The sequence below is a fragment of the Sinocyclocheilus grahami genome, unplaced genomic scaffold, assembly GCF_001515645.1.
Source record: "Sinocyclocheilus grahami isolate Dianchi unplaced genomic scaffold, SAMN03320097.WGS_v1.1 scaffold6.1, whole genome shotgun sequence".
Lineage (NCBI taxonomy): Eukaryota > Metazoa > Chordata > Actinopteri > Cypriniformes > Cyprinidae > Sinocyclocheilus > Sinocyclocheilus grahami.
In genome coordinates, this window is record NW_015505185.1 from 1,266,079 (window position 1) to 1,285,584 (window position 19,506).

Genomic DNA, 19,506 nt, shown 5'->3' on the forward strand with positions numbered 1-19,506 from the left:
CCCATAAAGACTCATGGCTGTATTAGATCAAAAGGGTGTTTCTACTAAATACTGAGCAAAGGGTCTGAATACTTAGGACCATGTGATATTTCAGTTTTTCTTTTTTAATAAATCTGCATAAATGTCAACAATTCTGTGTTTTTCTGTCAATATGGGGTGCTGTGTGTACATTAATGAGGAAAAAAAATTAACTTAAATGATTTTAGCAAATGGCTGCAATATAACAAAGAGTGAAAAATTTAAGGGGGTCTGAATACTTTCCGTACCCACTGTATATATATATATATATATATATATATATATATATATATATATATATATATATATATATATATGTGTATATTTGTGTGTATGTATATGTATGTGTGTGTGTATATATGTGTATGTATATATTTATCAGTCTGGCGAGTAAACAAAAAAATGTACTAGCCAATGGCGATTTAATTGCCAAGGTGTTCGTAGAGGGCTGATCTAATACCAGCTTCCTCACACTAATCTCTAATCGACGCCATGTAATGTGCTGATGCCAGACAGTTATGCATTGAGTTTGAAGGGGTGCTGTTTTCCAGTGACATGCAGTAGATGCTGATGGTTACAGTGTGTGATGTACAGTTTGGTGTCTCAGTTCTTTAACCAGGTGCTGATGCTGGGGAAGACTTCAGTCAGTGATCTGTCAGAACATGTCTTTGACCTAATCCTAGAGCTCTATAACATCGACAGCCATCTACTGTTGTCCGTCCTGCCGCAGCTGGAGTTCAAGCTCAAGGTAAGATGGCTTGTTGACGATACATAGTGTTATGTTATGTCATCTTTCAGGGTCTTTCAGATAAAACTGCCTCTCTGTTGCTTGTGAAAAAATGCATGGTTTATTTGATGATCAAATTTTCCAAAAGTTTCCCTTAAGAGCCAAATTACAGGGGGTTAGAAAGATGGCAGCATCAGTATGTTATTTGTACTCAGAAATTGGTAGGTCTATTAGTGAAATCTGTTGACTTTAGCTATCTTTGTTGCGTTATGTGCTGGTGGTGACCATTCAAAAATGGGGAAAGAGCACTTTTCAAGTTTTTTTCTCCAAAGTTTGCAGGTCTGTAACTCAAAAAGTATGAAAGATATCTTAATGCCCTATTAGATTTTGGGTCTTAACTAACTAAACTTCTAACAAAATCTTCATTTTTAAGGCCCTATATTGTTCAGTTCCAGAGATATTGGAATTTCAATATGGCTCCAGGAGTAAATTGTTAAATTGTACACATTTCCAGTGGTCAAAAACCAAATGTGGGTAATTTTTGTATACAGCCTATACTTATTTAATTTAAACAACAATGTCAGAAGAATAATGTTGAAATTATAATTGTATCTTGTTTCCCTCTGTCAAAACAGTATGTATAAAACATACCTGTCGAAATGCTAAAAATGCACTGAAATGGACAAACTGAGGCACATTACCTTTCTTGTAGTAGTCCATTCATAAGATTCTATGTTTGAGTCAGTTTCAGGGATATTTAGAAGAAGGGATTTTGTTCATTTTAACAGCTTCTGAAGCTACCAAGAGTTCAAATATGCAGTATTGTAACATGTTTGAAACACATCTATTAGCTAATGATAGACAAACTTGATCAGTTTTTACATGAAAACACATTTTACTCTTTATTTACTGATAACTAACACATTTTTTAAAGCGTAGTTATTAGCATCGTTATTATTTATTGATAACGCTGTTAGATTAGAACTTGACACTAGGTTAACTACTAAATCTTTCTGTCCCCTTCTAATGTCAGGCTGGTAAGAGGTCTAGTTTTGGATGGATATTTGGCTACTTCTAGGAATGCGTGCTACCCATGTAATGAAACCCTTATTGAGCCTCTAGGACATCTGTGGCGTTGTGAGATGTTAATCATGAGCTATCACAGAAGCAGTGCCTTGTTTATGGCTTTTGCAGCCAGTGGGGGTAAAAAACCTCTTCAAAACCTTGAGTATATTAACTGTGGTCAGAACCTCATGATACTTGTGGTGTTTTAATAGCCAAATAAATTCCACCCTTCAATGGCTTACCTGACATTGTGTTTTTGTGACAATGGAAAACTTGGTTCAGTTGTTTGCAAGTTACCTGAAAGTTAGAACTGCTTAAAAGTTGGGTGTTTCTAATAAATGAATATACCATTCCCGTGCTCAAAGATGCTGACACGCTGCATGAAATTGATTACACTTCAGCCGAGTCAACGATCCTTTAGTTTTCTTTCACATGAGATTTAAACCAGCGTGGCCTGAAAGCACAGTTGGCATTTTTCAAAAACCAGCAAAGGCGATTACTTTCTTTTATGTTAGCTGTGTTTTTAATCTTGTATACATTTTGGCAAAAGCAGGTTGAGTTTGCGATTAGTGTATGAATGAATGTTATCGGTCTGTTAGGAGCTGCCTGTTCCATGTACCATATTTGACGTCATGCCTTTATCATTTGTTTTTATGCAAAGCACAATGACGATCAGGCTAAATCAACTAAATGGGTTAATTCAATCCTTGTGCTGTAATTAATGGCCACAGGCCTCACTTTCTGCAGTTATATCACCGGGAGACCCTTGTGTGTTTTGTAGAGCAATGATAACGATGAGCGCCTGCAAGTTGTGAAGCTCCTGGCCAAGATGTTTGGTGCAAAGGATTCAGAGCTCGCTTCACAGAACAAACCTCTCTGGCAGTGCTACCTTGGGAGGTACAGCTCATGCACAACACGTCCAATTACCTGTTTCTCTGTATACACAAACTGGAGAAAAAAAAAGTTTCAATGGCAAAACCAAGCTGCAAGATTTTGACCATCTGGGTTTGCTGTGGTTTCTTAGGTTTAATGACATCCATGTCCCTGTTCGACTGGAATGTGTAAAGTTTGCCAGCCATTGCTTGATGAACCATCCAGACCTGGCAAAAGATCTCACAGGTACAAACTGTTCCACTTCTAACTTTGACAACTCAGCTATATTTCACGATTGAGCATAAAAGTCAAATGAAACTGAGGTTGACCCTCTTTGCTTTCTTAATACATTTTTGGTGTTATTGTGCACAGTTCGTTGTGTTGTTTTAAAGAAAAGAGGTTATCCTAAATAAAATAACAAAAATGACAGTTTGCTATTTAGGTATTGTTTAGGGTAATACAACCTGGTACTAGTCAAAAGCTTCTTCAAAACTTGGTGCCGTTAAGAAGTCGTTGCCACAATTTATCCACTGTAAACATGCTTTTTATAAAAAAACAAACAAACAAAAACTTTTGTATTAAATATATGTTTATATATAATGTATTGAATATATTATTTTATTTAATATTATTATGTTAATAATGTTAATAATATTAAATGTTTTGAATATGTTGAATGCACCACAATGCCAAGAAAATGAGAACACGCATTAAACCAAATTTCGAAGTGGTCTACTGCAAACCTTTTTTTAATGAATTGAATATATATATATTTTTTATTTTTATGTGTCTTTTTATAAAAATAATAGTTGTTTGTTTGTGTATTTGTGTGTTTATTTTAAAATGTATTTACTTAACATTTACTTAATTGCAATATATATTTTTTTTACATTGAATTCACGAGACAATGAATATGATGCATATGCACATTAAACCAAATTGTGCATGTGTTTTTTTCTCTCCTGCAGAGTATTTGAAAGTAAGGTCACATGACCCAGAGGAGGCAATTCGACACGACGTCATTGTGTCCATCGTGACAGCTTCCAAAAAGGACCTCTCTCTCGTCAATGATCACCTGCTGAACTTTGTGAAGGAGAGGACTCTGGATAAGAGGGTATGTGCCAGGCTGTCTTTATGCTTGTTTGTTTGCTGTCTCTTAAACATTCTTTATTAGTGCTGCAGTCATTTTATTTCATGCATAATATCCGAGGGCCTTTTCTCCCATTAGTACCCCAAATGAACCAGAGACTTTGGCATCAATGCATTCAGGGCAGAGCCGAGCTGGAATACATTAGCTTCTTGTTTCTTTCCAGACACACTCCATTTCTTCTCACTATAATTTAATCAGCAGTCTCCTTTAGCCACCCTGAGCTAGAGGGGATGGAATAATATAAATTGGACTATAACTCACATATAACCATTCCTCAGCCTTTTCAAAACGCTTTCAGGGAGGAATTTAATTGAAGGCCCCTCTGTATTCCTGGACAAATGACACCACAGTAGTCCAGGCGTATCTCAATCTCGTCCTATTACACCTCGTTTGCTTCTGCTTGCCATACATTAGATTTGGTTTTATGCAGGAACTGTCATATCAGGCTTTTCAGCTTCAGCTGAAGCTAAATGGATGTTTTGTCATTTTTATGTTAAATCCTCAAAAGCAGCCGTTCCTTTGATATATTCATATTTTGGCGAAATGTGACTACAGGCTAGAAATATGATTTCTCCTCTTTAATGTCTCCCTTTTTTTTCTGTAACACTTTTCCAAATCCCATCTAGGCAGTATTGTAATTGGCATGTTAGGGATGCTTTTATGAATTTAAGACAGTTTAAAAGTTTGGGGTCAGGAAGTGCTTTTTTTTCTTTTCTTGAAAGAAACATACTTTTTTGTAATGATTAAATTATCGTTAACAGTCAACACAATTGTTTTCAACATTTATTATAATAAGAAATGTTGCTTGAGCAGCAAATCAGCATATTATAATGATTTCTGAAAGATCATGTGACACTGAAAACTGGATTAATGGCTGCTGAAAATACAGCTTTGCATCACAGGAATAAATTACTTTTTAAAATATATTAATACATTTGTTCAACTGTAATGATATTTCACAATATTACAGTTTTTACTGTGTTTTTGATCAAATAAATGCAGCCTTGAGACCTTTTTTAAAAAATCTTACTGACTACAAACGTTGAATGGTAGTGTATGTTTTATTCAATACTCAAAAGGGTTTTATTGTATTATTATGGCTTACTCTGTTATATCACTTGTAGTGCATCATGGGTTGAGTAGTTCATTGTCTAGTGATTAATCGCATCCCAAAAAAAAATTTTGTTTGTTGTTTTTATTACTGCTGGCTCTACTCATGATCTTTACACCAGAATATAATCATCTCTTCCCCTCATGTTATCTTGCAGTGGCGGGTCCGAAAGGAGGCTATGATGGGTCTGGCTCAGATCTATAAGAAGTACGCCTTACAGGCAGAGGCAGGCAAAGAAGCAGCCAAGCAGATCTCCTGGATCAAAGACAAACTGCTTCACATTTACTACCAGAACAGCATCGACGACCGGTGAGTGAAGTTGATAAGCCGGCGGTCTTTCAATACTTGTGTGACATCCTTGGCTATTTTAAATTCAAGCTTTCTATTTGGTTTATAAATTGGGTCAGTAGTGAATGCTGCTTCCAGTCAATACAAAGACATTAAATGGAAAATACATAGATGTCTTGGTAGAAGTGGTTTTTGATGATTGATTATGTACATGGTTATGTAATTGTAATTAGTTAAAATACTGGAACCTTAAATCATAGTTTGCCATTTTATGTAATTGACACATTTTGCTTGACAAATTTTGACTATCGAAACATTTTCATTGCTCATTTAAATAGCCCTAATCTTAAGTGTTTAGAGTGGTTTTTTTGGGGTGGGTAATACAACTCGAAATGTGCCTATTACGTGACATATCACTGAACAGGTGTCCTGAGATATTGTGTCTGTCTCTGCGAAGGCCCTAAGCTCTGTAAACCGTGAAAGTTTTAGCATCAAATATTAAATATGCTTCAATATATGAAATTACACTTGGGTGACTAAAAATGCCCCCCCCCCCCAAAAAAAAAAATCAAATCACAAGATTCTGTAAAAGTTTCTGTAGCTAATCAGCTCATGGGAAATATGAATAATTAACCATAACTAGTTATAATTAACTATTCATATTTTAGATCCACTGTAGATATTTAGCTGACCACTCAGGGTCAACCGTCTTGTCAATTCTAAGAACGTTAATTTCCTGGTTAAAGGAAATAACTTTCTTACTGTACAATTCTATAAGTTTGTAACGTAAATCTGCATGATTATTGACTCCGGTTATGAGTAAACAATGAACACGTCAAGTGTGATTCAAGTAAGGTTTTATTAACTACATAAACACTTAAACTAGTCTAACATACTACATAAACACATTAAGCCGGTCTAACATACACATACACACACACACACACACACATACAGTTGGTATAGGAAAGGGTTAAAGTTTAACTCAGCACAGAAAGAGGCATAAAGAATGGATTTTATGGAACACTTTGCATGTATATTCAACAGATCAAAGCCTTCAGGGATACGTCAGATTCTGAGTTCAAACACACCTTTGTAAAAAGGTGTAACTGATACTTAATGTATCAATTAATAAGACTAAGTTTGATACTTAGCGAGTCTCGGCGGTCTGAAAGAGATTCCTGATGCAAATCTTAAAGCTTCCCGTAGATCTTTGCTGAATTCGGGTCGATGAAAAGAACCAGTTTGAGTCAGTGTCACTTGATGAATGGAAAGGACTAGGCCGAAGAAAGGCCTGGCACAGATGCTTTGGTATCCTGAAGCGTTTCTCACATCTTCTTAGCTGATGACCGAACCACCGACTGGGGCGGGTCTCTTGAAGTGTGGCCTTTAAAGCCTGCAGAGATTCACGCCTCTCAAGATGGGCTTGCCCAATGGGGAAGTCCGGAATCTCAAGTGGGAGTTCTGCGTTTTTATGGCCCTTTGTCTCTAAGCATGGTATTTTGCATATGTAATTCACTTGGGTGTTGATGCAGAAATTAGTAATGATTCTTAGAACATCCATATGTTGCAGAGGTATCAGCATGTAATATGCACTCTCAGTTAGATCATCCGAAGATGAATTCATAGATACTAGACATGGTAGAGTTACTTATATGAATGAGTGGTTTATCGTAAGCATGAATAAAAATAGTCTATAATACAACAGATTAAATACAACACAGCAATAATATACACAATGGCCTGAAGAAAATGGGTGTTCATTCAAAGAAGGTTTTCCTATGAATTAATTAGTAGAAAAGTCAGTTTCTCCTGTGCATTTGTGCCTTTCTTATGAGGAAAATGAGGGAGTTTATCCCCTGCATTCCTTTTAGGCCATAAAACCAGTGATATCAGCATTGGTTACCATGGAACCAGAGGCCTGTTCTGCCTTTCTGAGGTGTTAGGTGCATTTCGGGGGAAGGGTCCATAGACCCTCGTAATTGGCCATTTGGTTAGGTGATGGGGAGTTCGATATTATTTGTTAAATATAACAAAAAGTTGTGTGTCTGATTGGTCCAAATGCTACATTTCTGTACAAGCAAAACATTGACACCATTTCCTGTAGTTGCAGTTTCAAAAGCGCTACCTTTTCGGTGTTGACTTAAGATGCTATTGAAAAAGATTGCTGGTGCATGCTTTGAATGAGGCGTGAAGCCTGTAAGAGTTTGTTATAAAACAGAATCTGCTGTATGAAGGAGCTCTGTTGTGTAATTGGATTTAATAAGGTCATTCACAAGCTGTTGGAATTTAAGGACCACTGCTGGACGGAGGATTTGAGATGCTGTTGTTTACAGAGAAAAGTTCTGTGATGGTACTGATGCCATGACACGTGTCAAAAGTCTGCCAGTTGCCCCCTCGACATTAAAAATCCAGTCATTTCATTAAGGTTTTTAGATGCATTGACAGCCAGTGGGCATGTTTATCAAATGGGAATATAGAAGAATTTCCTCTGAGAGACTGTGTGCTTTGGCTGAAAACAAGAGAACTGAAAATCCTCAGCTGAACCTGTATTGAGTGATTCTGCAGAGCTCCCTGAACACAGGGCCAATCGTAAAGAGAGAACCGTGATGTCACCAGACAGTCGCTTGCTAATGCCGATTCGGTAATGCATTACTAGGAGCCTGTTTATATAATGCATTATAATGACATCATATCGCACATTGTGTGTATTGTAATGTAACACATTATCTCTTTTTAAAGATGGTGTTAATCACTGTTGTAATACGTTATCAGTAGGGCTGTGTATCACCAGCAAAGTCACGATACGATACGTATCATGATACAGAGGCCACAATACGATACGTATCACGATACATGACTGCACTGAATTTCACCTCAGCAGAATTTAGAACAGAATTTAGAACAGCTGTTTATTAAACACTGCATACTATAGTGCCATTTCTAACTATTGGCAGAGCAGGCAGTTGACCTCTGCATTATGAAGGGCCTCCATAACTGTACCACAGTACAATATAGGTAATGGCATATGTTTCATGTTTACATTGGGCACTCCCCACCAGGTACACTATTCTGATTGTTTGCATCTTGTTTTTAAGCCCATAAATAATAATGTACTCGTTCTAATAAATTTATATTGTAATGTACTCATTCTAATATATTTAAAAAATCATTTACATTGCTGGTAGGTTATCATTGCACAAATTAACACTCTCTACAATAAAAAAAATAAATGAGAAGAGTTCTAAACTAACACGCTGTCTTCACTGTATCTAACGCACACACTCTCAAGGCTGATTTATACTCGACGCGTCCGCAAGTTCGCTTTGAGTGCGCTCGACGTCGTTTCGCGTGGCGGTGTGCACAACATTTTTTGTAACTTTCCGCGCAGCTCCGTTTCCGAAGATGCAGTTCAAAGCGACTCTAGCAGAACATGTACGTTTGTGCCAACATTTGTGTGAAACAGAAGCAGTTTCATGTTAAGTTCAGTCACACAAACAGATCACGTTGCGGCCGAACTCAAGACATTCAGGAGCAAACTTTTTAGCACTGCCCCGCAGTTTTATCAACTAAATAGCTTAATCGCTCAAGAGCTACATTTATCTTTCTCAACAAGGAGCTGGTAACATCGTTGTTTCTAAAGGGATTAAAGCCACAGCTTTACTGTTAATAGAGAAACGTGGCAAATGGTGGTAATTCATACATACACCGCCTCTGTCTGTCTCTCTCTCTCTGAATGAACAGTTGATGAATCACACTTTTCTGAGAATAGAATATTGAAGTGGAGATCGCTAAACTGCAAGCTAAAACTAAAACCGGTGTTTTCACAAAGCAAGCGCGTTTATCCACAGTGGAGAGAGAGTGCGTACACATGGTTGCCAGGTTGACAAAGATAAGTAGCACACTTAGCAGATATTTCCATACTGCGCAAGTGAGAAGCTCTGTTTTGGGGATTACGTCTCTTTATATCAGGCAACCCAGTTGTGTTCCTCTGCGGCCAGATTAAACCTGGTTGTAGCCTAAATATGCTCTATTCATTATTTTTTAGAAACCTCGCACTTTTCTACTCAATTTGTTTAAAACTTTACAATGTTTAAAATTAAGCGCGGTCCACTGCTGCACACGTGCCACAATAGGAGGGCCAGCTGTATCGATACTCGTATTGAAGTAATCAAATGTAAAATAACACTGGATGTTTTATTTTACATTTGATTAATTTAATTTCTGTAGTATTTCTTACTTGAATAAAAACTTACTTGACCTGAAAAACTTAGTTTCGTAGCTCTCTTTATTCTATTGCATTTATTTGTGCTGTTGTTTGCAAAAATTTTTTTATGTGTTCAGAGTTCACAAGAGTTTTTTTCCTGCTAGCTGATTATACTGGCTATATTTTTAATGGTCTGACCACAAATAATATCTACAAAATATATGTTTTATTTTATTATTAATGTATGTTTTTTTTTTTTCAACAATATATTTTATATAAATTATTAACGTTTTTACAGCAGTTCATTTAAGTTTTAATTTGCAGGAATGGCTCAGAATTACCCAGGTATAATGCAACTATGATTTAACTAGAGATGCACCGATCGATCGGCCAGGGATCGGAATCGGGTGTTCTTATTTTATTACTGACTTTTTACTTGTTTTTTTATTAAAATAAAACTTAGCATATACAAACAAAAATCTACTTTTCTTCAATGCAGTCAATTATAGTTCTTAGAAAGAAAATCGGAATCGGCAAAAATCGGTATCGGCAGATCACACTAACAAAAAATCGGAATCGGCCAAGAAAATTGCAATCGGTGCATCTCTAGATTTAAAGGGGTGGTTCACTGTTTTTTTTTTTCTAGGCTTGATTGTGTTTATGGGGTGCAGTCTAACATGTGTTAATGCTTAGTTTTTAAAAAAATGCATAATTTTTCACATAATTTACCTTTATTCCACACCGCTCTGTCCCTTTTCTGAGAAACGCGCTGATCATTGATCAGTCTCACTTCATTCCGATTCCTAGCCGATCCGTTTTGTTACCAGCAGCACAGGCAATAACGTCAGCCGCGCATTCTCACTCTCTTCTCTCCGACGACCCCTTCTCTCTCACACACATCTCATTCGCTCCGGTTAAATAGTGCTTGTATTGCGCATTATTTTAGTCATTCCCGCAGGTTTCGCGCTTACACCAAAAGCACGCACTATCACTGATCTATATTAGTGGATCGCACAAGCCGCGCTCAGTCTCAAACAGCTTGTGTGCCGCAAATACCAAAATGAGTGGCTAACTGCACTAAAACGTTCAAATACATCTCCTCAGCGGCATGTGCTCCGTAGGGATGGGCTATATCTTATCGTTTGCTATATACCGGTAAAAATTCTCCCCACGATAAGAATTAGTCTTCCCGCGATAATAACGATAAAGTCTAGTTGTTGACATATTTCTTTGTGCGACATTGCGGAAGGCGGATGTGAAATTGAGGAGGAGTAGCCTATAGCGCTAAAAGAGGAGCTCGAGCTCCTTTTACAATCTGTAACTTGTTTGGTTAGGGCTGTACAGTGCACAAAATATCGGTCTGAATAAATGTACTAGAGTAGCACATGTGCGATACAGTTTTGCATGTGTATGAGCCTGTTTACAAACCTGTTGTCCAACAAAGATATAATTTATTGACATGCTTTTTCTCCAAATTAAATTAATAACATAGTCGAGTGTTTGAAATACTTCTTTTTGTAACCAGACGTTGTTTCATATTACAGAATGATAATATTATATACAGTGATAAAGGCCATGTCGATTAAGTGATTGGCTAAACCCCTCTCCTCAGCGGCATGTGCTCCGTAGGGATGGGCTATATCTTATCGTTTGCTATATACCGGTAAAAATTCTCCCCACGATAAGAATTAGTCTTCCCGCGATAATAACGATAAAGTCTAGTTGTTGACATATTTCTTTGTGCGACATTGCGGAAGGCGGATGTGAAATTGAGGAGGAGTAGCCTATAGCGCTAAAAGAGGAGCTCGAGCTCCTTTTACAATCTGTAACTTGTTTGGTTAGGGCTGTACAGTGCACAAAATATCGGTCTGAATAAATGTACTAGAGTAGCACATGTGCGATACAGTTTTGCATGTGTATGAGCCTGTTTACAAACCTGTTGTCCAACAAAGATATAATTTATTGACATGCTTTTTCTCCAAATTAAATTAATAACATAGTCGAGTGTTTGAAATACTTCTTTTTGTAACCAGACGTTGTTTCATATTACAGAATGATAATATTATATACAGTGATAAAGGCCATGTCGATTAACATTGCATTATAAATATACTTTCCTTATAAAAATACCCAAGATTGAAGAACACAGATAAACCATATATTTTGTGCAATCGTATGTTTATTTTCTTCAAGTTTCATCAGTTAAAATGTCTCTATCTTTTATTCAACGATAACTGGATACCTTCCTGGAGCATCGTCAGTAGTATTACTTCTGCTATGGATATGTGGAGTTTCTGTGCAAGAGCGCCCTCTGGCTTCCAGTATGAATTAAACGGTCTTTACATTACATGTGTACTCATTAATGCTCACCCTATTTTTGGTAAAAATAGGACAGATAATACTTTTCTCTAAAGAAACAGGATTCCCTGAATTATCATCATTGATATCGTTATCGTAATAAATACCAGAAATATTTTTAAGCCTATATCGCCCATCCCCAGTGCTCCGGTTGTATTGTAAACCACGGCATCATTAATATCGCTTATCAGTTTGAGCCCGATTGAGAAGCAGAGGATATTATTGAAGAGGATCGTGTAGAACCTGTGCAAGCACGGTTTTTAATGGTAGGCCTATGTTTTTTGTTTGTTGTTGTCTCATGCTTTAGATATGCTGTTATTTGTAAATGCTACTGCTTATGTTAGCGTTTAATATACGGTTTTATCCTGATTAAAGTTTTAATACAGTATGGCAACTGCACACATGTCCATGTTTAACGCTTCTTATAGCTATGTGAAAATAAGTGTATAATTGGAACAGTTCGTTGTTGGAGCTGAGCTGAATGAGAGCGAGAGAGAGATGCAGAGTGTGTGCAGAGCAGGGCGACGCGAGGAACAGTATTAAGAACCGCTGCTTTAAAACATTGATTTTGAAACTTGTGAATCCATTAGAATCGTTAAAAGACAGAATCGTGATTCATATATGAATAGATTTTTACATGCACCTTTAGTTTTCTCTTCCTCTTCTCTAAAGCAGCGCTGCATGGCCTCGCCCCCTTTTGCTGCCTTTTCCGGAGGGTGGGGTTTATTTGGGTTTGTTACGTCATGAACCTGGGAAGTAACTTGTTGTAGTCCCTACCAGCCGTTTTTGTAGGCATTAAACTGCCAGAATTTTAAAAGACGATTTCTCTGTTTGCATTGAACTTTCAGTTTAGTAACTTTGCAGATATTGTTTATGCTCAAACAGCAACATTACACACTAACGTTAAAAAAGTGAAATCGCAATCAATCACCCCTTTAACTATATTCATACACACACTTTAGTTGAAAATAAAGACACAGTGTAATTTTGTGTATGATTTTCAATCATTTGATTTCATACTTTTGTAATGCTTTATATATACAGGCTTCAAATAAACTGTTACCATAGATTTGCCCCACACTGAACCCAAGACTGGAGCCACAGGATGAGAAATGCAGAGATGGTCACAATTTGTGGCCATTTGAAATTTAAATGCACATGCTGAGTTCATTTGCAGCCTTTTTTGTTTTAAACATGACCCTCTATCCTGTCTTGTAATAATTTCTGACCTTGTTGTTTTTGTGCTTTGCAACGAGCAGTACTTTTCATTTTCAAGCCTTCCTGGTGTGTTGCATGCAGCTTGTCCACGTGCCCATTTTGAACTCCTCACTGATGAGTTGGTTTACAATGTTATTGCATCATTAAAGCATGATGCAAATGCAATTTCTTGTTATGATTGGGTCATCAATATGAGATTTGAGCTCACTTGAATAGCGTCTAAGATCATTTGAATTTGGGTAATAACATATCAAAGAAAACAATGTGCAATGTTAATGGAATTTAAATTAAATATAAAAAATATATATAAAAGATCAGATCTGATTTGTTTGTTTTTCACTAGGTTGCTTGTGGAGAGGATCTTCGCCCAATATCTTGTGCCTCACAATCTAGAGACTACAGAGCGAATGAAGTGTCTGTATTACTTGTACGCCACATTGGATGGAAATGCTGTCAAGTAGGTGCAGTAATTCTTGTTTTATTCTTGTTCTTATTCTGGTGACCTTTGTTTTTGGCCCCCCCATGGAATATCAAAAAATAGGAAAAAACATGCTATTGAAGCATATGTACATTTCTAATTAATAAACATTTCGTTTTTTTCAGTAATTATTTATATTATTTACTTTTTTCAATGTAATAAATTTTAATATAGTTGAATATAATGCAACATTTTCCATTTTGTATTAAAAAGTTTGGGCACCTCTGATCTAAAACTTATGCTTGTGCAGAAATTGAGTAGCTGATTTTGAACCATGCAAGCTGTAAACAAAATGTCCTACTCTGTTAAATATTGTTTGACTTGGAAATATGTCATATTATGGAGAGAGAAAACAGCTTTCATGTTGTGTTTAGTGATTTTATAAGGTGCATATGGGTCTGAAAAGAGATTATTGGACCTATAAAGATATATTTGCAGACTTGGAATGTTGATTGTGGTTGTTGTGGTCCATCTCTCCTATAGAGCTCTGAATGAAATGTGGAAGTGTCAGAACATGCTGAGACACAACGTCAAAGATCTTCTGGATCTTATAAAACAGCCAAAAGTTGGTTTTTCCTCACAGTTGTTTGGTTTTGGTTATTGCTTTTCTAAATCTTCTTTATTACATGGTTTGCATCTGTTTAAACATTCTTGAATATTTTTTTTTATTCCCCCAGTCTGACAGTTACAACAAGGCTGTATTCTCAAAGGTCATGGTTATCACAAGTAAGTCGTGTTGTCTCCTCCACAGTGCTGTTAAAGTTATTCTCCTGTCAAGTACAAGCTGCCTTTTATGTAGTAACAAGAAACGTTCACTGAGGAGGAAACATCTCTCCATCTTTGTGTTGAAGGAAACCTGCCAGACCCAGGCAAGACGCAGGACTTTGTGAAGAAGCTCGCTCAGGTTCTTGAGGAGGACGAGAAGATCAGAAAGCAACTGGAGACTCTTGTGAGCCCGTCCTGTTCGTGTAAGCAGGCTGAAGTCTGTGTGGTAAGTACCGTATCGCTTCACCTTGCAGGAAAATCGTGTTTTTACCAACGCTGTTGAAGTTGTCTCAGTTTGTGACTGTGTTTGCACCCCACAGAAAGAAATCACCAAAAAACTGGGCAGCCCCAAACAACCCAGCAATCCTTTCCTGGAGATGGTGAAGTTTTTATTGGAGAGGATAGCGCCTGTTCATATCGACACAGAATCCATCAGGTACATTAAGACTGTTAAATACCGGGAATAAATGTACTATCATTTGCACAGTCTCACTCCTTCATCTCTTTCTTCAGTGCACTTATCAAACAGGTAAACAAATCTATAGAAGGAACTGCTGATGATGAAGATGAAGGAGTCCCGACCGAGCAAGCGATCAGAGCTGGCCTGGAGCTGCTGAAGGTAAATAAATCTGTAGAAGTGTTAACCACATTAGACTGTGTCCGTGTTGGCTTTATATATTTCATTTCATTTCAGATGAACCATTATTTTAACCAAACAGTTATTGTTTGATTCAGAGTGTTAAAAATCTGAATTTACCAAAAACATCTGGTATCGTTTATAATACAAATGAATTGGTGAATCAAGTTTTGAATCACTTTAGTGATAGTTTATAGACAGTTTGCGCTGATTCATGGAAAAGTCAAACTTTCCAGTGTTTTAGCATTTTTACTACTGAACTTTAAATCAAAGACGACAATAAAGTTTTTAGAGAAACAGATTTTTTTTTTAGGAAGCTTGGCCCAATAAAATGAGAGCAGATACTATCGCCCAGCCCCAATACACATGTAAAAGCACAAAGTAACCTTTTTATTATTAGTTTGAGGTATGGGTTTTCTTTAGCTGTAAAATGTCTTTACGCTCAGGTCCTGTCCTTCACCCACCCTGTGTCATTCCACTCTGCCGAGACCTTTGAGTCTTTGCTGGGATGTCTGAAAATGGACGATGAGAAGGTTGCAGAGGCTGCGCTGCAAATCTTCAAAAACACTGGCAACAAACTGGAGGAGAGCTTCCCACACATCAAATCGTACGTTTGAGTCCGTCTCATGGCCCACACTGATCAGAAAAGCACGTCTGGGTTTTATTCAAGAGGAGGGACGCTGCTTGATTTGTTCCATCAATTTAAAAGTTTCAGACATGCTTATGTTTATTGAAGACAGATTCTCATTTCTTGATTTCTGAGATGCTCTGTCACTTTTAATGGAAAACTAATTTCTATTTTGCTGTACAGTCATTCATAAAGTTGGATGGTGCCATTCACTCCTGCCTATTTGACTTTCTTTTGCCCCCTAGAGTCCTTTTACCAGTACTGCAGCACAAAGCAAAGAAGGGTTCTCCTCGCCAGGCCAAATATGCCATCCATTGCATCCATGCCATGTTCTCCAACAGAGACACACACTTCGCACAGATATTTGAGGTAAGACTGTTAAGGTCCAAAAAAGATCTGGAAAATGTTTTTTTGCTGTGCCTCTAAAATTAACTTTCCTTGGCACAGAGAACTTCCCATACTCATTTTAAAACTTCTGTCATTCTAACCAATTGCTTTCTATCTGCCACAGCCTCTGCATAAGAGTCTAGACACAGACAACATGGAACAGCTCATCACCCCTTTAACGACACTGGGACACCTGGCCATGCTGGCCCCGGAACAGTTTGCAGCTCCGCTCAAATCTTTAGTGGCCAATTTCATTGTTAAAGACCTGCTTATGAACGACCGGGTAAGTTATAGCATTGCTTATTACGGTTTCGTGATATAGCCTGAATGTTGATGAGAAGACACGGCAATCAGTTTGATGCACTGCGTAAAAATGCACATTTTTATTTCACGCCTTCTGGTGAATTAGTGCATTATGTGAGCACTCAAAATGAATTCACACTTGATATATAAAGACCTCTGGATTGCTCAGGTGTGCATGATGTTCTTAACGTGCATTGTGAACTGTAAGTGCTTTTTTTTTTTTCTCCCTTTTTGTTCTCTTTTGAACATTTGTCTATTTTGGCTGTTTAGGATGTGCCTAAATGTTATTTATATAATGTATGTGAATAAAAACTAAATATAATTCGCAAATAAATAAATTACTGTTCCAGTGTATAATATTAATAACAGTATATTTCATTATCATAATGCCAAAATGTACAGTGGGTACGGAAAGTATTCAGACCCCCTTAAATTTTTTATTTAAATACTAGGGCTGTGCAATATATCGAAATATCGCAAATGTACATATGCATATCGCTACAGCTTGCAATATTTGGGGCCATGAACAAAAGGCAAAGAGAAAATCACTCACTGCTCTTACCTAAATAACTTTTGTAGCTTAAATAATAATCAGTGCATATTGAATTCAAAGAGTAAATACTAAGCAGTGTTTTATTTTGCCTTTTTATTATTCAGTTCCTAAACTCATGTTAAAATGATTACACTAATGTTAAAATGACATTATGTAATGCTCAAGTAAAACACTACCGTTCACTTTCAGAAGTTGTTGAAGGGGTGCTTTCTTACTAGAATCAGAATAAGCTTTATTCACCACTTAAGTGTGCGCATACACAAGGAATTTGTTGTGGTTTTACAGGAACTCTTTGTACATGCATGCATACAAATAACCATATATATCTATATATATGTATATATGACACAAGATAGTTATAGAAGTTCACAGAACTGACTCAGCAACAGCTGAGTAAAACGTTTTCATCTGAGCATGTGGCGCTTTAAGCATTATCGTATTTCATATCGCATATTGCATTTTTCTTCAATATCGCACAGCCCTATTAAATGTGTATCTTTTGGACTGAAATATTATCGTTCCTATGTATAATATTGCCAATACTAAATATAACATTTTATCATATATAATTTATTTAAACTTTTTATTTATCTGTTTAAATATATAATATTCCAGCATTAAGAACAATATATTCCAATATCATAATGGCAATAATAAAATATCCTATAATTAATCATATTTGTATGTAATATGTAATATTTGTTTATGAAGCCTTAAATAAACAGATTTCTATGATGTGTATATATATTAAGCTGTATTAAAGATATAAGAAAGAAAGAAAGAAAGAAAGAAAAAAAATAAACTAGGCATTAGACATTTAAATCATTAATCAAAATTATTTACATAACTATAAATCAGCCAAAATGTCATGCTTGTGAAAGCCCTGCTGATAATGGATATCATAGCTGGTTGAGAGAACAGCATTAAATATGCATGTTTATTTGCCTGTATCATTAACTAATTTGGACTTATTGAATGAATGTGATTTCATGGGGATGTGCTTGCTTAAGGCATAAATCAACCCAGTATAATTATAAGAGTAAATGTGTGAGAAAGTTTAAGATCCTGTTTACCGATTTGATTGACCTTGTGGGCATAGTTTTATTTCATTTTCCAGTGGTTTTAAAGCGAGTCATGTGCTCTAATATACATAGTCAAATATACATTTGTCTCCTTGCTTCTATAACAAGAAGTGTTTATTTTTAGTTGTACCCTTGTTAGCAAACTTTTAGACCAAGCAATAAAGGACTCTCCTCACTCTCGGGTTTTGAGGCATCTGATAATCTATATTTTCTGTTTGCTGCAAAGATTCCTGGCAAGAAAACCACCAAGCTGTGGGTCCCGGATGATGAAGTCTCTCCTGAAACACTGGCTAAGGTAAGACACAGCTATGTCTTGACTTGCCATTTATTATTCCCTTTTATTGAAGAAAGTACCAGAGTGATTCACAGATATGGATAGATGGGTTCTTTTCTTTTCTTCTCTTCTTCTCCTTTACATAAAAAAATGACGCCTGAGCTTGCACTCACAGGAGATGAACTGAGGAGTAAAGTGTGTTCAATGTGTCTCTATCTCTGTTTGTCTCAGATTCAGGGTCTGAAACTGATGGTCAGATGGCTGCTCGGCGTGAAGAACAACCAGAGTAAATCTGGCAACTCCACTCTGAGAATGCTGACGGCTATCCTAAGCAGCGACGGTGATCTGACGGAGCAGGGCAAGATTGGGTGAGTGACATTTACTTAGTTTCAAACCCTTTACTAGCAACTGTCCTGAGCAGTGACATCATAAACTGCTGACAGGGAAGATAAAATAACAAAATAAAAGCCCATTTTATCTTCCCTGTCATCCGCCCGGTGCTGCTTCCGTGTACAACTGTTGGCGCAAGCTACATTAAAGTGATTATTAAGCTTTGAATATGGACATTTTTCTTACAAAAATGCAAATATTCGCTACAGGAGGCCTTTGTTCACCCCCCGGAGCCATGTGAGACAAAAATTTTTTTTTTACATGGATGGGCACTTTTTATTTAACTTCTTTTGGACTGATGCATGCAACACCCACTGAGTGGCATTAAACAGCTTGAAAGCTCAAAGACAATTTTTAATGTAACGCCGACTGGATTCGTCTGAAAGAAGAAAGTCATATACACCTAGGATGACTTGAGGACGAGTAATTTATGGGCTAATTTTCATTTTTGGTTGAACTAACCCTTTAAATTAACTGTTTTCTATTTTAATATATTTTGAAATGTAATGCATTCATGCGACGGCAAAGCTGGATTTTCAGCATTGTTACTCCCGTCTTCAGTGTCAAATGATCCTTCAGAAATCATTCTAATATTGCTAATTTGCTGATTTGGTGCTCAAGAAACATTTTTTATTTTCAGTGCTGAAAACAGTTGTGCTGCTGCTTTTCTTTACTGTCACATTTTGATGCATTTAATGTGTCTTTGCTGAATAAAAGTACTATTACTTTTTTTTTTTTTTTTACTGACACCTAACCTTTAAACTGTAGTGTATTTAAAATATATAGATTGTATGGTTTTATTTTTTATTTGGAAATTGTAAACGTATAGCTTTTACAGGTATGGCTTACTATTTATTTGAAAATTCTATAAAAAAAAAATTCATTACACATTTTTCTGATAAATTTATTTTATTCCATCAAATGTTAATTTTAATTTAAGAAAATTTGCAATTTTATTTTAATCATATGTGACAACATTTTTATTTATTTACAT

General features: G+C 36.5%; 1 protein-coding gene across 3 annotated transcripts in view; it reads left to right on the top strand.

Annotated features, from left to right (window-relative positions):
* The window catches only part of LOC107587120 (sister chromatid cohesion protein PDS5 homolog B-like), a 44,278-nt gene that overhangs the window by 12,809 nt on the left and 11,963 nt on the right, over positions 1-19,506 (top strand). For all 3 annotated transcript variants that reach the window (XM_016274764.1, XM_016274779.1, XM_016274771.1), the window contains exons 8-23: positions 626-766; positions 2,592-2,707; positions 2,835-2,929; positions 3,652-3,797; positions 5,102-5,253; positions 13,359-13,472; positions 13,977-14,058; positions 14,171-14,219; positions 14,345-14,484; positions 14,579-14,694; positions 14,772-14,877; positions 15,342-15,502; positions 15,769-15,892; positions 16,035-16,193; positions 18,075-18,143; positions 18,354-18,490. In XM_016274764.1, the coding sequence (XP_016130250.1) occupies positions 626-766; positions 2,592-2,707; positions 2,835-2,929; positions 3,652-3,797; positions 5,102-5,253; positions 13,359-13,472; positions 13,977-14,058; positions 14,171-14,219; positions 14,345-14,484; positions 14,579-14,694; positions 14,772-14,877; positions 15,342-15,502; positions 15,769-15,892; positions 16,035-16,193; positions 18,075-18,143; positions 18,354-18,490 (1,907 nt within the window). The remainder of the gene's footprint in view (positions 1-625; positions 767-2,591; positions 2,708-2,834; positions 2,930-3,651; positions 3,798-5,101; positions 5,254-13,358; positions 13,473-13,976; positions 14,059-14,170; positions 14,220-14,344; positions 14,485-14,578; positions 14,695-14,771; positions 14,878-15,341; positions 15,503-15,768; positions 15,893-16,034; positions 16,194-18,074; positions 18,144-18,353; positions 18,491-19,506) is intronic.